Genomic DNA, 18,811 nt, shown 5'->3' on the forward strand with positions numbered 1-18,811 from the left:
AATTACTGCATAGAATGTGAAAAAATCCTGGGTCAAGGCAACCCAAGGAAAGGTTGTTCCTTGACCTTGTGTTCTGTAGGTCAATGGAATGTTCTCTCCTCTGCCTTGAAGGCTCATGAAGGAGAGTTGTTTTGTTCCTGTGTCCTGAGGATGGGGCAGTTACCTCAATTCAAGTGATCCAGTTCTCTAGGCTTCTTGGGGAGGGAGCTTGGATGGGACCTTTGGCTTTTGTTTTCCCGTGAATTTCAGAGGAAATATTTATTATGGCGTTACATGACTTCATCTCTGGGAGGACGTGGGTCACATAGGAGGTGTCTGGAGGGGCCGTGTTCATGGAGCAGTAAGTTTCTTAAGAACAGGAAGGTTAACAATGGCTGAATTAGTCACTTGTAGCCATCCCGGAGACCCTGACATAGCCCAGGTGCAGGGAAAAGAAATCTCTTACTTGGGAGACAATCCCAGAGCTGTGATGTTCACACCAGGATTTTTGGTTTGTTTTTCAGCCAACATTATTTTTCTTGCCTACCAAGTGTTCTGTGTACTAAAACATCACCTCTGGGAGATGCATCTAGATATGTTTTGGATAAATACTTATGGCTGTCAGAATCCTCTTCAAATGCAAACACAAGTGTTCCTTGTCTTGACTCACTGGAGCTATCAGCCACAGGCTTCTTATCTTGGTGGTGAGTGAAGCAGCTCGGTTCCTTTGCTTCTTTCCCCAGAGCCCTGGCCGGGCTCCAGCTCTGTGCCTCAGCTGAGGAGGAGGAGAAGGGAGGTAGCTGGCTGCTTGTCTCCATCCAAACAGCAACGGAATTCCTTGGCCAGGATGTTCAGTAATCCTTTGCCAGCTGGCTGCCTCCCCTTCCTCTGGGAACTCAGTGAATCACACCTCCGCAGCAGCACATTTGGCTCTCACAAGCCCTGAAGGGCTGGAGGCTTGTGTCTGCCAGCAGCGAGGAGCTGCAGCCCAACTTCTGAGCATGGATCATGTCGGGACCCTGGAATTTCTGAGTGCATGAGGCTTCCCAGCTGCAAAGGAGAACGCTCATCTGGAGGCCTGGCAGTCAGAGTGGGCTGGGCTGCTCGCATCTCATTAGGGGCCCCTCCAGGAGCTGAAGTTCTTGCAGGTAGGAAGCAAAGGAGGGAGACCCTTTGCTCCTTTTCCCGCCTCTCCTCCCCAGGACTTCAGATAAGGTAAGCCTCTGCTGCAAAAGCTCTCCAGCTGTCGGGGCACCCGCAGAATCACCAGATCACCAGGAGGGATGCACAGGAGGGTGCTCCAGAAAGTTGGTGACAAATAGAGTAAAAACAAAATTTTATCTTCATGCCAAAAATTGAAATCTATGCATATGAGGAGTCTTCAAAAAACTCATCATTATCACAAAACTATGAATGGATTTTGAAGTTTTTCTGGCCCCAGAATAAATAACATTTCATTACATTTTCCAAGAGCTTTTTGAATCTCCTATTACTTGAGGGTTTTATGTCAATGGTTCAGGCACAGGGAGCCAGGAGGGAGGTGACTGCTGAGGCATCCTTTAGTGCCAGCATCAGAAGCACATATTTCAATGCTGGACTTCTTTCTCAAGCAGGAACAAGATTGAAATGTAGGTGCCTCTAGTTTGAGTGATTAGAGAGTCTTTCTTTAGCTAAGGCAGGAGAAAGAAGCCCAATGGAGTAGCAGCAGCCTGTGTAGTGTGTAGTGAGTAAAGTTAAGCCCCACCTATATCCCTACCCCAGCTTGGTGAGCATTGACCCAAATGATCATCAGGCCTCTCTCCCAGGGGGAGAGTCCTACTACAAGGCTGGCTCTCTTTAGCCCTGCAGGTGCCCCTTCCAGCTTAATCAGTGGACTGGCCAGGCCACATCTCCCTTCAGTCACTCTGTCACAGCCTTGGGTGTATCAAGTAGGAGGTGGGGAACAAGACTGAGGTGTGAGCTAAGTCCCGCAGAGCCATGGCAGGGTAGGAAGTTGAGGCACTAACTAAGAAATTGGTCTGTTAATTCATTGAACTGTCCTCTAAGGTGCAGTAGCACATAGGCATTACATACTGGGAATTCCACCTAATGTCTGTCACTCACTTAGTGAAGAACTGATAATAGAAAGTCCTGTCTCTTACACTGCTTTTTCCCAGAACTCAAGCTGCCAATGTCAGGCTCTGCCTTTGCGGGCCTGGTTAGAGAGGTCTCCTTTCTAAGTAGCTGAGAAGAAGCAACAGAGTGAAGATGCAGCATTGCTTGCCTACCACAGCATCTCTCTTGCCAGCTCTCCTGTTTCCCTCCCACAGGGACACAAGAGGAACTTGCAGATAGGAGGGGAGTAGCTGCTTGCCAAGAACCCTGGAGCCAGCAGCTCTGGGCCAGTGTAATTCCAAGGGCTCTTCCTCCCCTCCGGTTCTTTCCCAGTACCCCATTGCATGCCACTCACCATCAGTGCCCAAAAGCTGCTTCTGGCAATTATTTTCCCTGAAAAGATCAAAGTATCCTCCCATTTGAGTCTTGTCCCGAATCAGCACTATCTAGGTATCCAGCAGTGAGTATCCACTCCCGATCCTCACCCTGCATCGAGCTGTTTCTTCCTGTAGCCCAACCCCTTCCTCCCTGCCTGTGCATTCAGAAGGCCCAATTCAGTTCACTGGACTTCTTGGTTCATTGCCAAACTGTTGAGCCTTCACAAGTCTTCATCGCCCTTGCAGTACCTCCACTGTTTGACCGCTACCCACTTGACCACACCTATCTAAGTCTGCCCTGCTCCTTACCACCTGCCCTCATTTTCCAGGACAGGTATACCTGTCTCAGGTATTCTGTGTCTGTTTCATAGATTCAGGTACTTCTGATGCATGTAACATCAACTTTTCCCTCTGTTCTGCCTCTTCCCTATCTGCTGATGACCACAAGCAAGCCTCTTGCACTCACATACAGAAGAGAGAAAGAGAGAGAGAGAGAGAGAGAGAGAAACTACAAGAAGCAGTCAACCTTTCCGCTTCTCTTTGCCCCATTATCTTTCCTTTCCTTAGAAAAAATGTATTCTATACTCTTTGAGATATGTATTGTTTCCTACCTTGGTAACTATTGAAGTTATATCTGTTAGAGGGTAAAATCAATACATCATAGATTAATTGGCAGTGCCTTTTCTTCCTTAGTGGGAACATGGAGTACCACGTGTCCTACTGTGGTGACATCTTATATGCGATGTGTTGCATGTGCTGTTTGGAAGAGGCCACTCAACTCCTTCTTGCTTGATGTGTCATTAATTCGCAATTACTGTGATCTAGATTCTGTTCCCAACCACCCTGCTGAAAAATGTTTCTCCCATCTCCCAGGGTCTCTGAACTCCCAAAGTCAGTATTTTTAATTCATGGTTTACTCAACCTAGATGTCGCTTTTGGCAGCATTGGCCTCCTGTTTCTAGAGTGGACCCTCTCTCCTGTGTTTTCAAAGTCTTTCTCTTCTTGCCAGCCTTCCTCACCTGTGTCCTCCCATGTCTTGCTCCCTGGGACCAATGTTCCTTGGGGTTTGCTCCTCAGTTCTCATCTTATGTTTCTACCCTTTCTTTGTCACTTAAGGACCCAAATGGGGTGTGGGGGTGGCATACTCTGGATCTGTACTAAAGTCTCTTTCTGGGACCCTGCTCTTGGTACATCTCTCCTTATTCTTGCATCATAAACCATTGATTCTCAACATGGAGTAATTCTACCCCATGGGATATGTGGCAGTATCTGGTGAAAATTTTAGTTGTCACACCTTGGGAATGCCATTGGTATCTACTGTGTGTAGGCAAGGGGTGTCACTAAACATCACAAAGTATACAGAACAGTGCTCTAAAATGAAAATTATTCTAACCAAAAAGTCAAGAGTACCAAGCTTAAGAAGCCCTGCCATAAGTACTTCATGTGGATGACGCCCAAAGCTGCACTTCCCCTTGAAACGTCTGCCATGACATGCCATTTTGTTCGGGTTACATGTCTCTCTCTGTCAGAGCTGGAAAGCTTGGGCAGGGAGGAGACCCTTCTAACCAGGCCCTGAAAAGGCAGAGCTTGATCTCAGCAGTTTGGGTACCCAACTCCCTTCCCTAAAAAGGAACGTGAATAGAATTGTTAGATTTCCAAGCAGCATTGTTGGATTAATGGAATACAAGGGCATCAAAGGTTCATGGAAAATTTGCATGAATTCCACTTTCCTTGAGTCTTTTGTAGCATCCTCGAGTGTCATCATTGTCTGCGCTATATCTCAGATGTTGCAAGTGCTCTGAAGGCAGGGACCATCACAGCTTACCACTAGGTTTGAGGAAGGATAGACCGTGTGTGAAGTTGAAGAGCAGGTAAAAGTTTGTGGACGCTAAGGCCCCTTGCTTCTGCTGCATGATTATGAGCTAATGCCTGTGGCCACAAAGTGTGTAGAAAGAAAAAAAAAAACCAATTAAATTGAAAAGAAAAATTAAAAGCAATCTAGAGTCTATTAGTAGCTCTAAAAATTGTCAAGAGGTTGACTAACTAGGTAAAAGCATAAGCGAGGTCTGTGTTGGTAAAACAGGGCTTAAGACAGAAGAGCTAATGGAGGCGAGATGAGCCCAGATTTGCCTGGAATAGGAAATAGCCTCCACAGTAAAACTGAAGAAGAAAGTGCCAAGAAAATAAATGGAAACCTTGGAAGAAAAAAGGATGAATAAGACATTTTGGCAGTGGCTTAATTTTTCCACCTTATTTTAGCCTTCTTCTATTACATTTTTGTTTGAATAATATGTAATGTCTTTAAAATTGCTTGACACTTTACCATTTCATCTCAAACTCTGCTTCCTGCATGTTTCCTCTACAGGAGGCATTTTTAAAATAAAGCCAAGAGTCATGCCCGCCGCCAGCTCCTGTGGCTGAGAGGAGTCTGCATCATACACCTCATTTCTGGGGCACCCCCTTCCCTCTCTTCCTTCCTGGGAGCCCCATTTCTTTTTTTATTCTCACTTGCTACATAGCACACATCTTTGTGAGCTGACAGTTTATACCTGAGGCAGGGAACAGATTTGTATTTCTTCATTTTTCCTTCTGAATTCATGTGGACACCTTATGAGGGATCTAGTTATGAAAGTACAGGACTGTGGGTTGATGGGGAGAATTCTTCCCTGAGGATCAGGAAAGCGAGATGCAACCCCCGTGATCAGGAAGAAGAGAACCCTTTTGGAGTCTTTTCAAGGTGTTCTGCAGAAAGACAAGTCCTTCATATTTCTACCAAGGTCAGTTACCAAGGCACTTAAAAAGTAGGCTTCTGTCATGGCAGATTTTCTGTTAACGCGTGAGGGTAGCTCTGCAGACAGACATGTTAAGTCCTCAGACATTCAACCCTATGGAGTCAACTCCTCCTAGAGTCTAGCCAAGCAGTGACGTAAGAGAAACGAGAGTGGTCACAGCTGGTAGTTGGTGCGCCTCCCAGCACACATCCTCACAACCCCAGGAGCAGCGTGTGGTGATATCTTGTTCTCCACCTTAGGGACGAATGACCTGAGTCTCGGAGAAAGCATGCTCTCAGTTTATGGGAGAATCTGGATCCCAACTCAGGCTACGGATTTTTTCCAAAGAAAGCACTCTTCCCATTCGGGTATGAATTAAATAAACAGCTCAATAGAAAAATTCAGTACAAAGTTTTTTATTGACATTGTAAGAAACACTTTTTTTTTTGTTACAAAAGGACTAAGTGGTTCTGGAAGCAAAGGTAAGAGTTCATCTATGGCTGGGCTGCAGCCCCTGGGCTTGAGGTGGGCACTGAGCATTGCAGGGGCTACAGGCTCATCCCAAGGAGGCCCGGGGCTGGTCACATACGAACACTATGCCTACAATACTTAAATGTTTTTACATGTGTTTCTTTTTAAAAAGGATTACACATTTTATTTTTTAAAAACTCTAAAAAAGGTGAAAAAAATGAACTTGTATTTTATCTTACATGTTTGCAGGATACACGGGGTAACTTGTCGGAAGAGGACATCCTCCTTTCAGTTCAAAACGACACAGGAAACCAGGTGACAAGACAGCTCAGACTGCACTCTGGCTTCAGAGCGCTGATTGGGCAACACCCACTGGCCCCTCGCGTTGACAAGATTAACAGAAAATAAGGCACATACATTGTAAGAATCAAAACTTTGGAGCTCAAGAGAATGAGCCCATGTGTGAGGAGCAGGGGTAGTTCAATTAGTTCCTTAGAAAAATAAAACGAGAATGGTCTGAAAAATTAAAATAAGTTTCACACAGATGTCAAACAGGAGTCCCATGTATAAGCCTACATTTATTATAGAAAGTAGGAGTCAATGCCATCTCTCTAAATGCATAGGTCAAAGAAACTGGGCAGAAGGCTGGAGGCTGGTGGTGGGTACCTCAAGATGTGATAGATGCCAAGTCTATGGAGATTGCATGTCCCCACAGGCTCACTTCTAAGTGACCTTAAAAGATCTTCCTTCCACTGGGCTGTCATGACAGATCACTGGAGTCCTGGAAAGGTTCACTTTCTTCTTCCCTCCCTCCTCTCCTCCTTTCTTCTAGAATTTCTATACTGAGAGAAGCCAAATATTAAGCTGAAATGTGTGTCTCCTGCAAATCTATAGGCAATAGCAAAGAAAATGAGTACAAATATGGCAAGTAAAGAAGAGGGGGACCCTGAAGGTAACCTGAAAACAAAGGGAAAAGCATCTGAAACCAAGTAGGAAAGGGATTGGGTCAGCCTGTGACAGTGTGCAAGGCCAGGACCTGGAGATTCCAAGGTTCATAGAAAAATGAGATTCAGCAAGTGGAGGCTCGATGGTGACCTATTTGAGGAATACAGAAAAGGCCTTGCTTTTTCAGCTGCAAAGTGGTAGAGACTCTACTCTCCTGAGTTCAGATCAGTAGTTCTCTCGTGAGCTGTTCCAAAGGGGATACATCCTTGGAATTAAAGGAAGGTGCTCTCTGGAGCAGGACAGCAGGGTGTGGGGGAGGAATGAGCATCCTGCTTCTGGTCTCAGGGATGTTTGATTAAAAGCCAGCTCAACAGTTTTAACCACATAGTCCCAAGTGGCAGATTCAACTCTATGCTGAGATTCTTGGTCCAAATGAGAGAAAATAAACATAAGAAAGATGGGCTGGTCCTAATGTGTCTATTATCCCATGCTTTATTTGACCGTCTTGGTACTAATTCAAATGGCAGAAACAAGGGCAAAAGCCATACAATTGAATCATGAATCATTTTGAGTAAATCCAATCGGGAGGCCAATGGGGACAGAATACAGGAAGTAGTTTGAAGCGTTCATAATTTTTAATAGTTTACATATTTTTGAAAGCACTATGCTGGATAATCCATGTACTCTTTGTGCACACATAGTATGATCTTGATGTGTATCAACTGTACATGGGGAGTAGCTGTACTTTTAAAATATTTAAATGTTTTAATCCAAAACAAAAGTACAGATACTAGTCCACAATATGGACTTAACTTCTTAAGTGGATGCAGCTTTCAATCAATGGGATGTTACAGAGGCATCCACACAGCTGTGAAATATCTTCCTTAGTGCTCTCATATGCTGAAAAATGGTTGAGGCAATTTACTCCCAATATCAATGTCTGTGAGCTTTATCTTTACAATGAAATTTTATAAATCCCTGAAAATAGGGTGTTTATAATAGAAAACTCCTTCACTACAGTGGAATTAATAAATGTTAATGTATAGCCAGTTGTGGGATTGTTTAAATACCTAGATACTTAGAGCTATATATAATCAATTCTCAGTTATCTATGATAATGGGGAAAGAGATGGCAGTAACTGACAAATACAGCAAACCCACAAATCTTCCCCAAACTAATTCTACCCAATTTCTTCAATCTACAATCTATCTAATGCCTTACCAAAATGGGTTAAAACAGCTACATGTTTGAGTGTCACCAACTGCCTGCCCCCTCTCTCACCACAGTGCCACACAGCACTGAATGCTCCTGAAGGTTGAAAGGAAAGAGGCCAATGAGCTGAGAACTGACCATAGAAACAAGCACTCACATACACGCAGAACTGAAAACCCAAGCTGTGAGCAACCCATTCCACTGGCAAGAGCCCCAAGTGTCCACTTCTGTACTGTCTGAAGTCTGCCCTGAATTGACTTAGGGTGGGGAGCGTGCCCAAAGTGTTATCTCTGCCACAGTGCACCCACAAAAGAGTTTCAAACTCACTCTCCATATTCTGATTCTGTGCCCAATGTGGGGATTAAAAGCAAAACAAAAAACATTGAGCCCATGTACAGGAAAATTTTGAAAAGCTGGAAGTGTTAACCCCTTGGTCACAAGCACCCCAACTCCTACTTCCTTTGAGTAACAAAGAAACGCGTCAAATCCTTTCATTTGACCTCTCTTCTAAAAGAAAGAACATGCACATCACACATTTACACTGGTTTACTAAAAACAGGGATGGGCTTACAGTTAAAAAAAAAAAAAAAGACGGTGTTTGGAATATAACAATACTGACTCAAAACTGAACTGGAAGACAGTTTCTCCCTAGAATACTTTAGGGTTTTGCAGAGTCCTTTTCCATAAAAGGAATATACTTGAAACACATCCCAGTTAGGTGAGATGAGATTGCTAAAATACATACAGAACTGAAAAAACAAACCAGCCAAACATGGAGTCCATTTCATCTTTCAACTCCTAAAAGTTTCACGTCTGTTTGCAGTCCTTTTTCCTAACGCCTATTGCATAACTGCAAGGAATTTGCTTTCTTCCGCGAGGGAGGTCAGCAAAGAACTCATGTCTCCTATAGCCATGTTGGTGGTGCTCATAGACAGGGCTGGGAACGGGAGGGACGCCCGTGGCGTAGTGAGGCGGGAGGAGCTATGGGAAAGGTTCTGAATGATACTTGGGCTCAGGGCCCCAGACATGAGGCTGGCATGGTCCCCGTCGTCTATGATGGCATCAAAATCAATCTGCACTCCTTCCAGGTCATGGCTGTCGAGGCTGTCAACTGTGCTTGTCACCTGGTTAGCACCTGGGGAAAGTAACTCAGAGTTTTCGGCACTGGCTCCCTGTAGCAGGCAGCTGGCTTCTGCAACGGAGAATGAACCAGCTTTCGTGTCTTGCTGACTGAAGCCCACGGTTTGGTCATAGAACTGACCGGAGTAATTCTGCATATTAGAACAGAGCTGCTGGGGCTGCCCTTGGATCTCCATCTTGATGCCATTCACCCTGCAGGTCTGACTCGTGTCACCTTGTTGTCCTTGCTGCAGAGGAAGGCTGCCCCTCGGCACAGCCTGGCGTCTGCTGCCCCCATAGCCGGCACACAGCTGGTAGCCCCTGACACCTGCTAAGCTTGATGGCTGGCTGCTGAGCCCGTGAGTCCCCGGCAGGCAGCTCTCTGGCCCTTGAAAGATGTTGATGTGTGAGGTAGCACTAACCTGCCCTAGCATCTGCGGACCGGGGCGGCCTGCCCCCTGGTGCTGCGTGCTGTCGCCGAGCAGCTGGTGGGCAAGGAACCCCTGTCCCACCGGGTCTTGAGCCTGCATGCCACTCAGCATGCCACCAGCTGGCTCACTGGGCACCCCAGACAGGCCAAAATCCAGCGGGCCCCCATTTCCTTGCATGGCGGTGCTTTTCAGCTTGGACCCTGGGACCCCAGCACCACAGGCACCGTCTAGCACACCGGGAGCCCCTGGCTGCCTGCTGAGACAATTTCCATACTGCTGGGCCTTGTAGGGCTGTTCATGGAAGGCGTTTGCACCCGGGCCAGCTCCACCCCCGCTGTGGAGGGCCAAGGGCTCCGGGCCACTGTAGGAGCTGCTGCTCTCACCCAGGGTCGGGTACCCCCCAGCGGTGCCAGCCCCGCTGCTCCTCGCTGGATGCTGCGGGTGGACGGCCGTGTTGTTGTATAACCCAAAGGCGCGGGCCTGTGGCACGGCCGACCGCTGGCCGCACTTGAGCTTGGACGAGGACAGGTCGGCGCTCCCGGAGCTGACTTCGTTCCACTGGATGGGCAGATCGGTTTTGCTGCCTTCAGTGCAGGGCTGCTCCAGGGCGCGGTACTGCTGGCCCAGGTGACTGTCCGGCAGCCCGGGCTGGTCGAAGTCACCTGCCCCGGAGGTCCCCTTACTGTCCTCTGGGAAGTGCTGCCCGTACCCGGCTTGGTTCTGAGAATTTAAATACTGCACGACGTCATCCGGCAAGAAATCCTCATCATTCAGGCTGGCATCCGCATCCATGATCAGGGACTCCAGGGTGACGTTCTCGCTGATGCTGGGAGGGCAGGGGGACGCATGGAAGTGCCGGGCGGGGCCGCCTTCGGGCCGCGTGTAATTCTGAAGCACTAGGTTACGCTTTTCGGCGGTCGGCAGCAGCCCCGGAGGGTTGAAGCTGTTGAGGCTGCTGAAACGCTGCACCCGGGGCAGAGAGAGGTTTTCCGACACGGTCCGCACGGGGTCGCTGGCTCTCCGCACGCCGTGGCCCAGGGCGTCGTGGGGCAGCAGGTGGCGCCGGCCATAACTGTGCGCCCCGCCATCGCTGCACCTCCGCGGAGGGTGCACGGGCGGCAGGGTCACCGCAGCCTCCCGTCCGTCCCCGAGCAGGGCCATCCTGGTCTTCAGGCTCAGCCTCTCCATGTGGGGCAGGGGCGTGGGTGGCGGGCCACCCGTGGCCGCCGCGTATTTGGCCTTTAGGCGGTACTGCTGGGCCGGCGTGAGGCTGAGCAGGCTGGGCAACCCGTCTCCCTGGCTGGCCTCGCTGGACCTGCGCGAGGCGTCGGTGGAGATGGGGTCGTAGGAGTCGGCCACGCTCACGTTCTGGGGCCGCCCCTCGGCCTGCGACGCCTCGCTGGACCTCCGGCTGGAGAAGCAGGGCGAGATGCCCGAGGAGCGGCGGCTGCTCAGGTAGGCCGAGCTGATGGTGCTGGTGCTGCTGTCCCTGCGGTTGAGCATGTTCAGCATGGTGATGTCCACCCCGGAGAGGTCGCTTCTGTTCGGGAGAAGAGTCACGGGCGCTCCCGCGCTGCAGCTGCTGTTGGACTGCGTGCCTGGAGAGAAAGGGCACGGAGAGAGAAAGGCAGAGAGGTCAGAGGGATGAATCCATTTCGAGGATGACTTAACCTGGCCGTTCGCAAGCTCTTTCTGCAAAGGGTCAGGTGGTAGTATGTTCAGTTTCTGTCACAACCGTGTGACTTTGTGATCTAGCGCCAGAGTGCACACAGAACAACAGAGCGAAGGGACCCACATGGCTGGGTATCAATACAACTTTACAGGGGTCTGCAGCCCCTGGCTTCAACCAACCAACACCACCAGAATGAGTCAGGTACATGCTTAGTCTTTTTTCCACCCCAGTATCATTCTTGTGCCCCTTGTCTTAAAAATACACACCATCCATTCAAACAAACAAACAAAAAAACTTTGAATGGGTATGGTTTCAGCATTACCATGGAGCGTTATGGCATACTCTTGGGATTGATGGAGAAACTGAAAAAAAAAAAAAAAAAAAAAAAAAAGAGGGCCTGCTTCTGCTCCCAGGGCTCTGGCTGCATTTAAAAGGACAGAACAAACCTGAGCAGATGTATGATCTGCTGCGGAACTCACCATTTCCTATGAGAGGAGAGACTGCAGGGGCTTTGGGGGGTAGAATAGGGTTCAGTCGCGGAAGCATTCCATTCACTTGGGTTAGCCTTTCGAGTTTTACGTGCTCCATCCATTTGGTCCCTGCCGGGTTTCTCCTGGCTTGCAAAGCAAGGGCTGTGGTTGCAGTGGAAATGGTCGAGTCCATGATTGGGGTTTCGTCGATGGCACTGAGGTCTGCTACACTACCTCCATCAGTCAGAGGAAGCTCGAGCCCACTGTTGGAATAGTTGCTGATGGGGGACTGCTGGCTGCTGCATGAAGACTGACCACCAGGGCTTGGCTGAGATGTCTGTTGGAGTCAAGAGGAAAGGGCAGAAAGGGCATGAGGAAGGGTAAAGGAAACCAAGTCAATAATGAGAGCGCATGCATGCCAAGACGTTGGGGATTATCAGTGGGTTGTATGAGAAGAAAAACTAAGCTCTAGTGAATGGACATGGTCTCCCTGGCCAAAATGAATGATGGACCACTAAGCTGATGTGCAGTGGGAGGCAATGGACAGCAGAGAATGCCTAGATACCGTGTGACTGGCATGAGGGCAGCCAGACGCCTGCCCCAAAGGCCAACTCTGCAGACACCCTTCCTGGGCTCCAGCCCCATGTCCAGAACTTTATTCTTTGGGAAAATTACTTAGCCACTCCCAACTCCAGTTTCCTTATCTGTGAAATGGGGACAACTTATTTTAGGAGTTGTTGAGAGTTAAGTGTGATGCCCACAGAAGACACATATGAAAAGACCTGGGTAATGGTTCAAAGGGTATTGGTTCAAAGGGCACTATCTTTTCCCAGGTCATTTCTGTCTTTGGGGTTTGTTTTGCTCAGCTAAAATGCATGTGTAAGATTTGCTCCATAAGCACACATTGCTTTCTCTCCAACAAGACTGTTCAGGGCTGGTACCCAAACTCATAGAAAGTTTTCCTGCATTGTGGAAGTGCAACCAGGATATGGGTAAGTGCAGCTGTAAGAGATAAAACTTCAATCACTGATCTGCTATACTCAGAGAAGAAAAAGCTACAGATCACAGCCATCCTGAATCTGTGGGATGATTGGACCCATCCCTTTAGTGCTCCTAATACGAGAACCCGAAAGTGTTTTCCTAGTCCCAGCTAAGTGGATCCTGGAAGAAACTTGTGTGATTAACAGGGACTTACTCTAGTTGGTTTCTCACTCAGAGTAAGTACCACCTCCTATGTTTTCCAAGACTCTTGAGAATAGGGGAGTTGAAAACCTGGCCACCTCAGTGTCTGGGGAGCACTACAGCACATGGCCTGCACTGCAGAGGGCAGCTAGCATGGTACAGAACTGTTCTTTCAAAAATTCCAGTGCTGTTCTGGTGGACTGAGACAGCCACCCTTTATGTGTGGATAAGAAAGTGATGTTCAGAGAAGCCCAGTGACTACCCAAAGTCATAAAGTGAATGGTGGCACTACCCTAGACTTGTAGGCTGGTCACTTCCATGCCTCTGCAGCAACTTCTCCAATGTTCTATAAAAACTTGACCCACGGAGGCAGCCAAAGGAGAGCCCTTCCTAGGGAGAGACTACTACAAACCCCCTCCGTGACTCTCAGGTGAAATGCAAGCTGCTGTCAGAAGGTGTTTGTAGAGATAAGTCTTCTCCATGGAACTTGAAATACATTTCTGCTATCAGAGTACATACACCCAAGCAAATGAATTTTCTAATTGAGTGCCACATGATCACTAACTTTGTCCCAGGCAACCAAGCAGAGCAAAGGAAGGTATGCAAATATGGTCATGAACAGGTGAAGCCCTCCTTAATTTTAACCTCTGCCAAGTCTTGGAGTGCCAGACCACCTGTTCCTTCCCAAGATACTTGTCATTTCCAGAGCTCTGGATTTCTTTATTCAGTGTGTGTGGTATAAATCTGTGTGTATTCTGTACGTATATGTACACACACATGCAGACACACACTTTAAGAGAGTGCAAGAAAGCAGACATGCACTTACAATTAAAAAGCTGCTTCAGTGAGCTCATATATGTTACATGTTAAGTTGAACTACTAACAACACATGTATTCAGAGCTTCCTCAAAGAAGGTGGTGCACATCTGGTACAAAAAAGAATTTACACTGCTCAGTACAATAATTCAGTCGAATTTGAGAACATCTGCTTGGTCGGCCCTGGTGTGACTTATTATGAGAACCCAGACAAATAAGAACAATGGATTTCACCATTTAACTCCACACTGTCCACATGCTGAATGTGCAAAACATGTTGCTTCTATATATGAAACATAACTGAGTAATGTTCACTACCAGAATTACCACGAGGTCACACACAAAAGAAAATGAAATGAGCAAAAGTGAAATGTCAAAATGAAAACAAAGCAAAAAGAACAGAGAAGCCAAAATTTCCCTCACCTTATTACCCACTGTCCTTAGGAAGTGAGAACAAGACATTTAGGAGCATTAGACAGAAGAGATGTTGCATTAATAAGAAAAAAGAAGAAAGAATTTAATTTATAGCAAGATGATCAAATTAAAGACATGTTTTTAGAGAAAGAATATTAGAAATGTAAATCTCATGTGCATCGGTAAATGCCCGTGAAGATATCTACCCATATTTAAATGTGAGTGCACAGACTCCTAACAGTTTACTGTGCACAGGTGATTGACTTATGAACACCTGGAAAGTATGGTGCCCTTTTTCTCAATGATCTTGTCTAGTCCCATGTTTCTATGATTTAATTACTTTATAAAATATTGTACCCATTGGGGCATCTCAATATCATGGAGCCAAAACTATAAGTATTTATTTCTACTAATTTTTTTAAGACAATACATGTTGGAAGAGGAGAAGGTAAATTTTCTTCAGTTAGGGATATATATTAAAGGTATAAGAGACTCTGGGTTCTAAGGATGTCCCAAGAACATCAATCATCTTTTGATCACGTAATCTAGGAGATCCTAAATTCAATGACCTTTTTTCATTAAACACTTGATGATAAATTGTTTAATGTTCTGCATAATTATTATATCTGTGGGCTTTATTTTGAGGAGCAGATATGTGCTTCCTTCCAAAAAATACATACAAAATATAGTTCATCAGCTGATCAATTTAAAAATACAGTGTTCATAGCACACGGAAATTCTATTAAGATGGTTCTTAAAAGCAAAATATAGCTACCCACTGAGAAATAAAGATTAATCTGGATAGCCTGTTTTTATTATTTTTGGCTAGACTTAATGTCGCTCTACACCACTGTGGAAGAGTTCAGAGATGTACTCATTAAGATCATTAACATACAGCTTCCCATCCAGCCAGTGGAGAAACTGCATGTATGTTCTCTCCTGCCCATACTTGCTGCTGCAGACTGACATCTCATGAATCTGAGGACACCCATCCAACCGCAGGACCGCTCTGACAGTCAGAAAATGCTTCCCTGAGTGGAGTATAAATCTGCCTGCCTGATCATGTCTACGTGTCCGGAAGTCTACGTGGGGGACTTCCACCTGGCACACTTCCTCTGCCAGTCAGAGGGTGACAGGCTAGAATCCAGTATATTCTCAGGTATGTCCATTATACACATGGCCAAACAGAAAGGTACTATTTCTCCTCTACTGCCCACTTTGTTTCTTTTTGCCCTTTGGAAATTTTTAGGTGTTTTATGAGAGCACACTCATCAACAATAGCAGTTTAGTAACAGCTGACAAGAGTAGCATAATCTACATATTCCATTATCTACTGAACCATAATGATATTTGCCTTTAAGAACCTTTGCATTTCCTCCCTTGTCTCCATCTCCTTGGTTCAAGCCCAGCTGCAGAAATGGTCTCCAGTTTGCCCAGTCTACTGGGACCAAAGTTCTTGTTTTTAAAAATGAGTGGACCCTGCCATTTCATTCCCTGTTGTAAACACATCCTTCCCGTCCTCACCCCCTCTGTTTCTGTGCATCCCCCCAGGGCCCTAGGGCTGCAGCCTCTCTGCCTGCCTCTTCTCCTTCTCTGGGCTGAACTTCCTGTCTGGGTCCCTGCGGCCTCACCCTTGAGTGCACAGGCATTTAGCTCCTCTCTTGAACACTCCACACAGCCCTGTGTTCACGGCCCTCACACTGAGTGGGAACTATTTGTTTTTCGGTCTATCCCTCTGGATTGTAAACCCCTAAAGAATAGGCATTGCGACTTCTTTATCTTGGGGTCACTGGGGCCAAGAAGACAGAAAGCATGTTTACGAAGAGACCCAATGAGTGATTTCTACATTACAGGCACACTAAAGAGACAGCTGCATCTTTCTTCCTGCCACAAGGGGTATGGCTCGGGACTGATTTTAAAAACAGTCTGGAAACCCGGGAGCTCTTTTCTGAGCTCAGTTATTCTCTGCAGATCAACTTCCGCTAAAGCAATGCAGGTCACCAGGCTCAGGACCTCTTCACACTAGAAACAGACCATCTAAAGCTCTAAAGGACCTATAGGGCCGCAGGCTGCCCTGGGAGGATCAGGAGACAGAATGACATACCATGGGTTTCTCGGCCTTGACCGTCTTCACCTGGAGGCATTCGTCCCGCTTTGAGGTAGTGTTGCTGAGGTCCTTCTGCTCCCCGAGGGCTCCCTGAGTCGGCCGGCCGGGGGACCTGGACTGTGAGTGGCTGCCGGGGTCTCGTGGGGGCGGGGGCCGAGGATGCATGTCCCCACGCTGCTTCTTGGTGACATGAGCCTCTGGGCCATGCACGGTCTTCACGTGTTTCCGGAGGGAGCTTGGGTCTGTGTAACGCTTAGTGCAGCCTGGGATTTTGCACACATATGGTTTCTGCCAAATGCAGCAAGAACGAGACAGCAAGGTTTTAGGAAAGTGAGTCCTTTGTGTCCGCTCCCTGTATTTTTAATTCATTCCAAACGCATTCACAAAGCTCAGGGGAAGACAAATCCCTCTAGGAATTAATGGTTTCATAAGGCCATCTGATCTGTGCTCAGTGTCCATGGGCTCTGCCTCCACAGCTGATTATTTTAGAGAGAGCCTAAGAGAGCTGCGAATGTGGAAATTGCCATCCTGGTGTTGGATGCACTTATGCTGTGAGTGGGAAGAAGTGCGGTGGTGCTGTGACAGGTGCTCAACAGACATTGCGGTGCCATGCTGCTACTGATGATGGAAGAAGGCCTAAAAAGGTGCCTGTCACTAATTAGCTGATGCTGCAGATCCTTTACAAGCGGTGGTGGGAAGAAATATATTATGGATAACCTGGTTCTGAGGCTCTGACCTCTTTGAAAGTCGGCTATTTATACGCTGGCATAATAAAAAAAAGATACTTCTATCCTGTCCCCTGTTACATATCACTACCATGTTTCTCTGGATACCTTTACAACTGCGAGTGGATGTCAGGGCTCAAACGTACCCTGCACTCCTCTGATCTTCACAGTCCCAGAGCCCCTTTACAGACATCCACGAATATGCACCAGAACCTGCAGAGGGCGATGGGCTGTGCTCCGCACACTGGGATCCCTGCTCTGTGCTCCTCCTGAGTACCAAGATTTAGAAACTATGTCATGCTAATTTCATTTCTTATGCGAGTCGGTGATTAAGCCTGCAGATAGTTACCAAAATTATCTGTAGGCTTATAGCTAAATATTTCTCCTATGACAGAACTTCTGGACTTGGCTCTTGCCCAACATCAGAATTGTACCTTTAGTCACTTGGCTTGAAATATAATATATTCATGGATACTTGTGTGAGTATATATTTATATGTCTGTATACCTGAAGATGAGCTATCAGTAAGCAATCATCATAAAAAGCATGATTAATATAATGTACCCATTACATTTTAAAAGACATGCTGTCCAGTAGAATACATGTATCTGAAAGATGCTTTTTCTCTAACAGCTCAGAACAGACTGAGTGCTACCTAAAATGCTGAAATGTCCTAATGCAATGACGAGCCGATTCTGAAAATTATCCTGACAGCCTTCACCTCTGACTCTCAGATTCCTTTGGGTCGAATTGGTTCCCATTAACTAGGAATTACGTCTATTCAGCACCTCGTGTGATTTGCAGCATGTACATAATGAAGTGAGCACATCCAGTTCTACGCATTAGCGACAGAAGAATGGTCCTGACGATGAGTGCCATTAGCTTACCGTACTCTCACCCTGGCCCTCTGCTTGTTCATGGCATTGCTATGGCAGGTCTTGCCTGCAGAAAAGCAGGCTGGGTGCATGGGCCAACAGTGTGGGGATGGGGACCAGGAGAGAGACAAGGAGCACAAAGCAAGACCGGAGAACTACTCTTCCTATAAGTAAATTCATGTTTGTTACAGGTTAGCCCAGAAATAAGGAAGCAGCTACTTTGGAAGAAGTATACTCCTGAGTTTCTGGGAGAGCGGCATGTACAACTTGTACACATGTGTCCTTGCATGTGAACATCGAAGGGACTTTTAAAAAGTCTGTGGAAAACACAAAGTCCTTCAGGTTTTCGAGAGAGGGAGATTCAAGGGCACCAGTGCTCAAGGAAGCTTGTTCAATGGTAGCCTTGGGAGGCACCTGAGCTGTGGTCTGCAGCAGCGAGAGTCCTGGCAAAGCCACTGCTACAGTGCAATGGCCCTGAATGGGCAGGATGGCCAGAGGGACACAGCACCTGTCACAGCTCCCTGGAGTGGACTTCACTCCCTTCCCATTCCCTTTCATTGCATTCCTTGCTACACCCTGAATAGCAAAAACCTGGGCACAGAACCAGCCATCAGTATTTGTTAGGGGGATAAATGAAGGTACAGAGAAAGTGCAAGTCAACGGAAGCAAATACACTGCTTCATCTAGGACCGTCTGATGACACGAATCTGGATTTCTTGGACAAACTTAATTTTGGTGCATCTGAAACTGCCTGTCATTCATGTGCAAGGCCACAGGTTTGTAAATGGCATAGAGAAAAACAACTTATGTGTTTGTGAGTAAAATTTTAATTATGCATTTTTGATCCAGGTTAATAATTTAATTGTTCAACCCTGAGGAAGGTTATTATTGATGGAGATATCTTAATCTAATAAGATATTCAATTCTCACATAGCACTGTATTTTTTACCTCACAGAAGAACACAGGTTCAACTATAATGCAATTAATTAAAGCAAACAAACATGTGCACATATTTGAAGTTCATAAAAAATAAAAAAATAAATAAAAATAAAAAAATAAAAAGTTTACATGTGTACACTGCTAATATTAACATATCTACTACCCAAATTTCTTTATTATAACATGATAGAGTACTGGCTTAAAAGCTAT

At 46.6% G+C, this 18,811-nt stretch overlaps 1 protein-coding gene across 3 annotated transcripts in view; it reads right to left on the bottom strand.

Annotated features, from left to right (window-relative positions):
* Nucleotides 1-5,608: 5,608 nt before the first annotated feature.
* GLI3 (GLI family zinc finger 3) overlaps nucleotides 5,609-18,811 on the bottom strand; it is a 279,339-nt gene continuing 266,136 nt past the window's right edge. For all 3 annotated transcript variants that reach the window (XM_062179474.1, XM_062179472.1, XM_062179473.1), the window contains 3 exons: nucleotides 16,059-16,349; nucleotides 11,552-11,879; nucleotides 5,609-10,998 (listed from right to left, as the gene is read on the bottom strand). In XM_062179474.1, the coding sequence (XP_062035458.1) occupies nucleotides 8,690-10,998; nucleotides 11,552-11,879; nucleotides 16,059-16,349 (2,928 nt within the window). In that variant the 3' untranslated portion in view covers nucleotides 5,609-8,689. The remainder of the gene's footprint in view (nucleotides 10,999-11,551; nucleotides 11,880-16,058; nucleotides 16,350-18,811) is intronic.

This window comes from Lepus europaeus, chromosome 20 (assembly GCF_033115175.1).
Source record: "Lepus europaeus isolate LE1 chromosome 20, mLepTim1.pri, whole genome shotgun sequence".
Taxonomy (NCBI): Eukaryota; Metazoa; Chordata; class Mammalia; order Lagomorpha; family Leporidae; genus Lepus; species Lepus europaeus.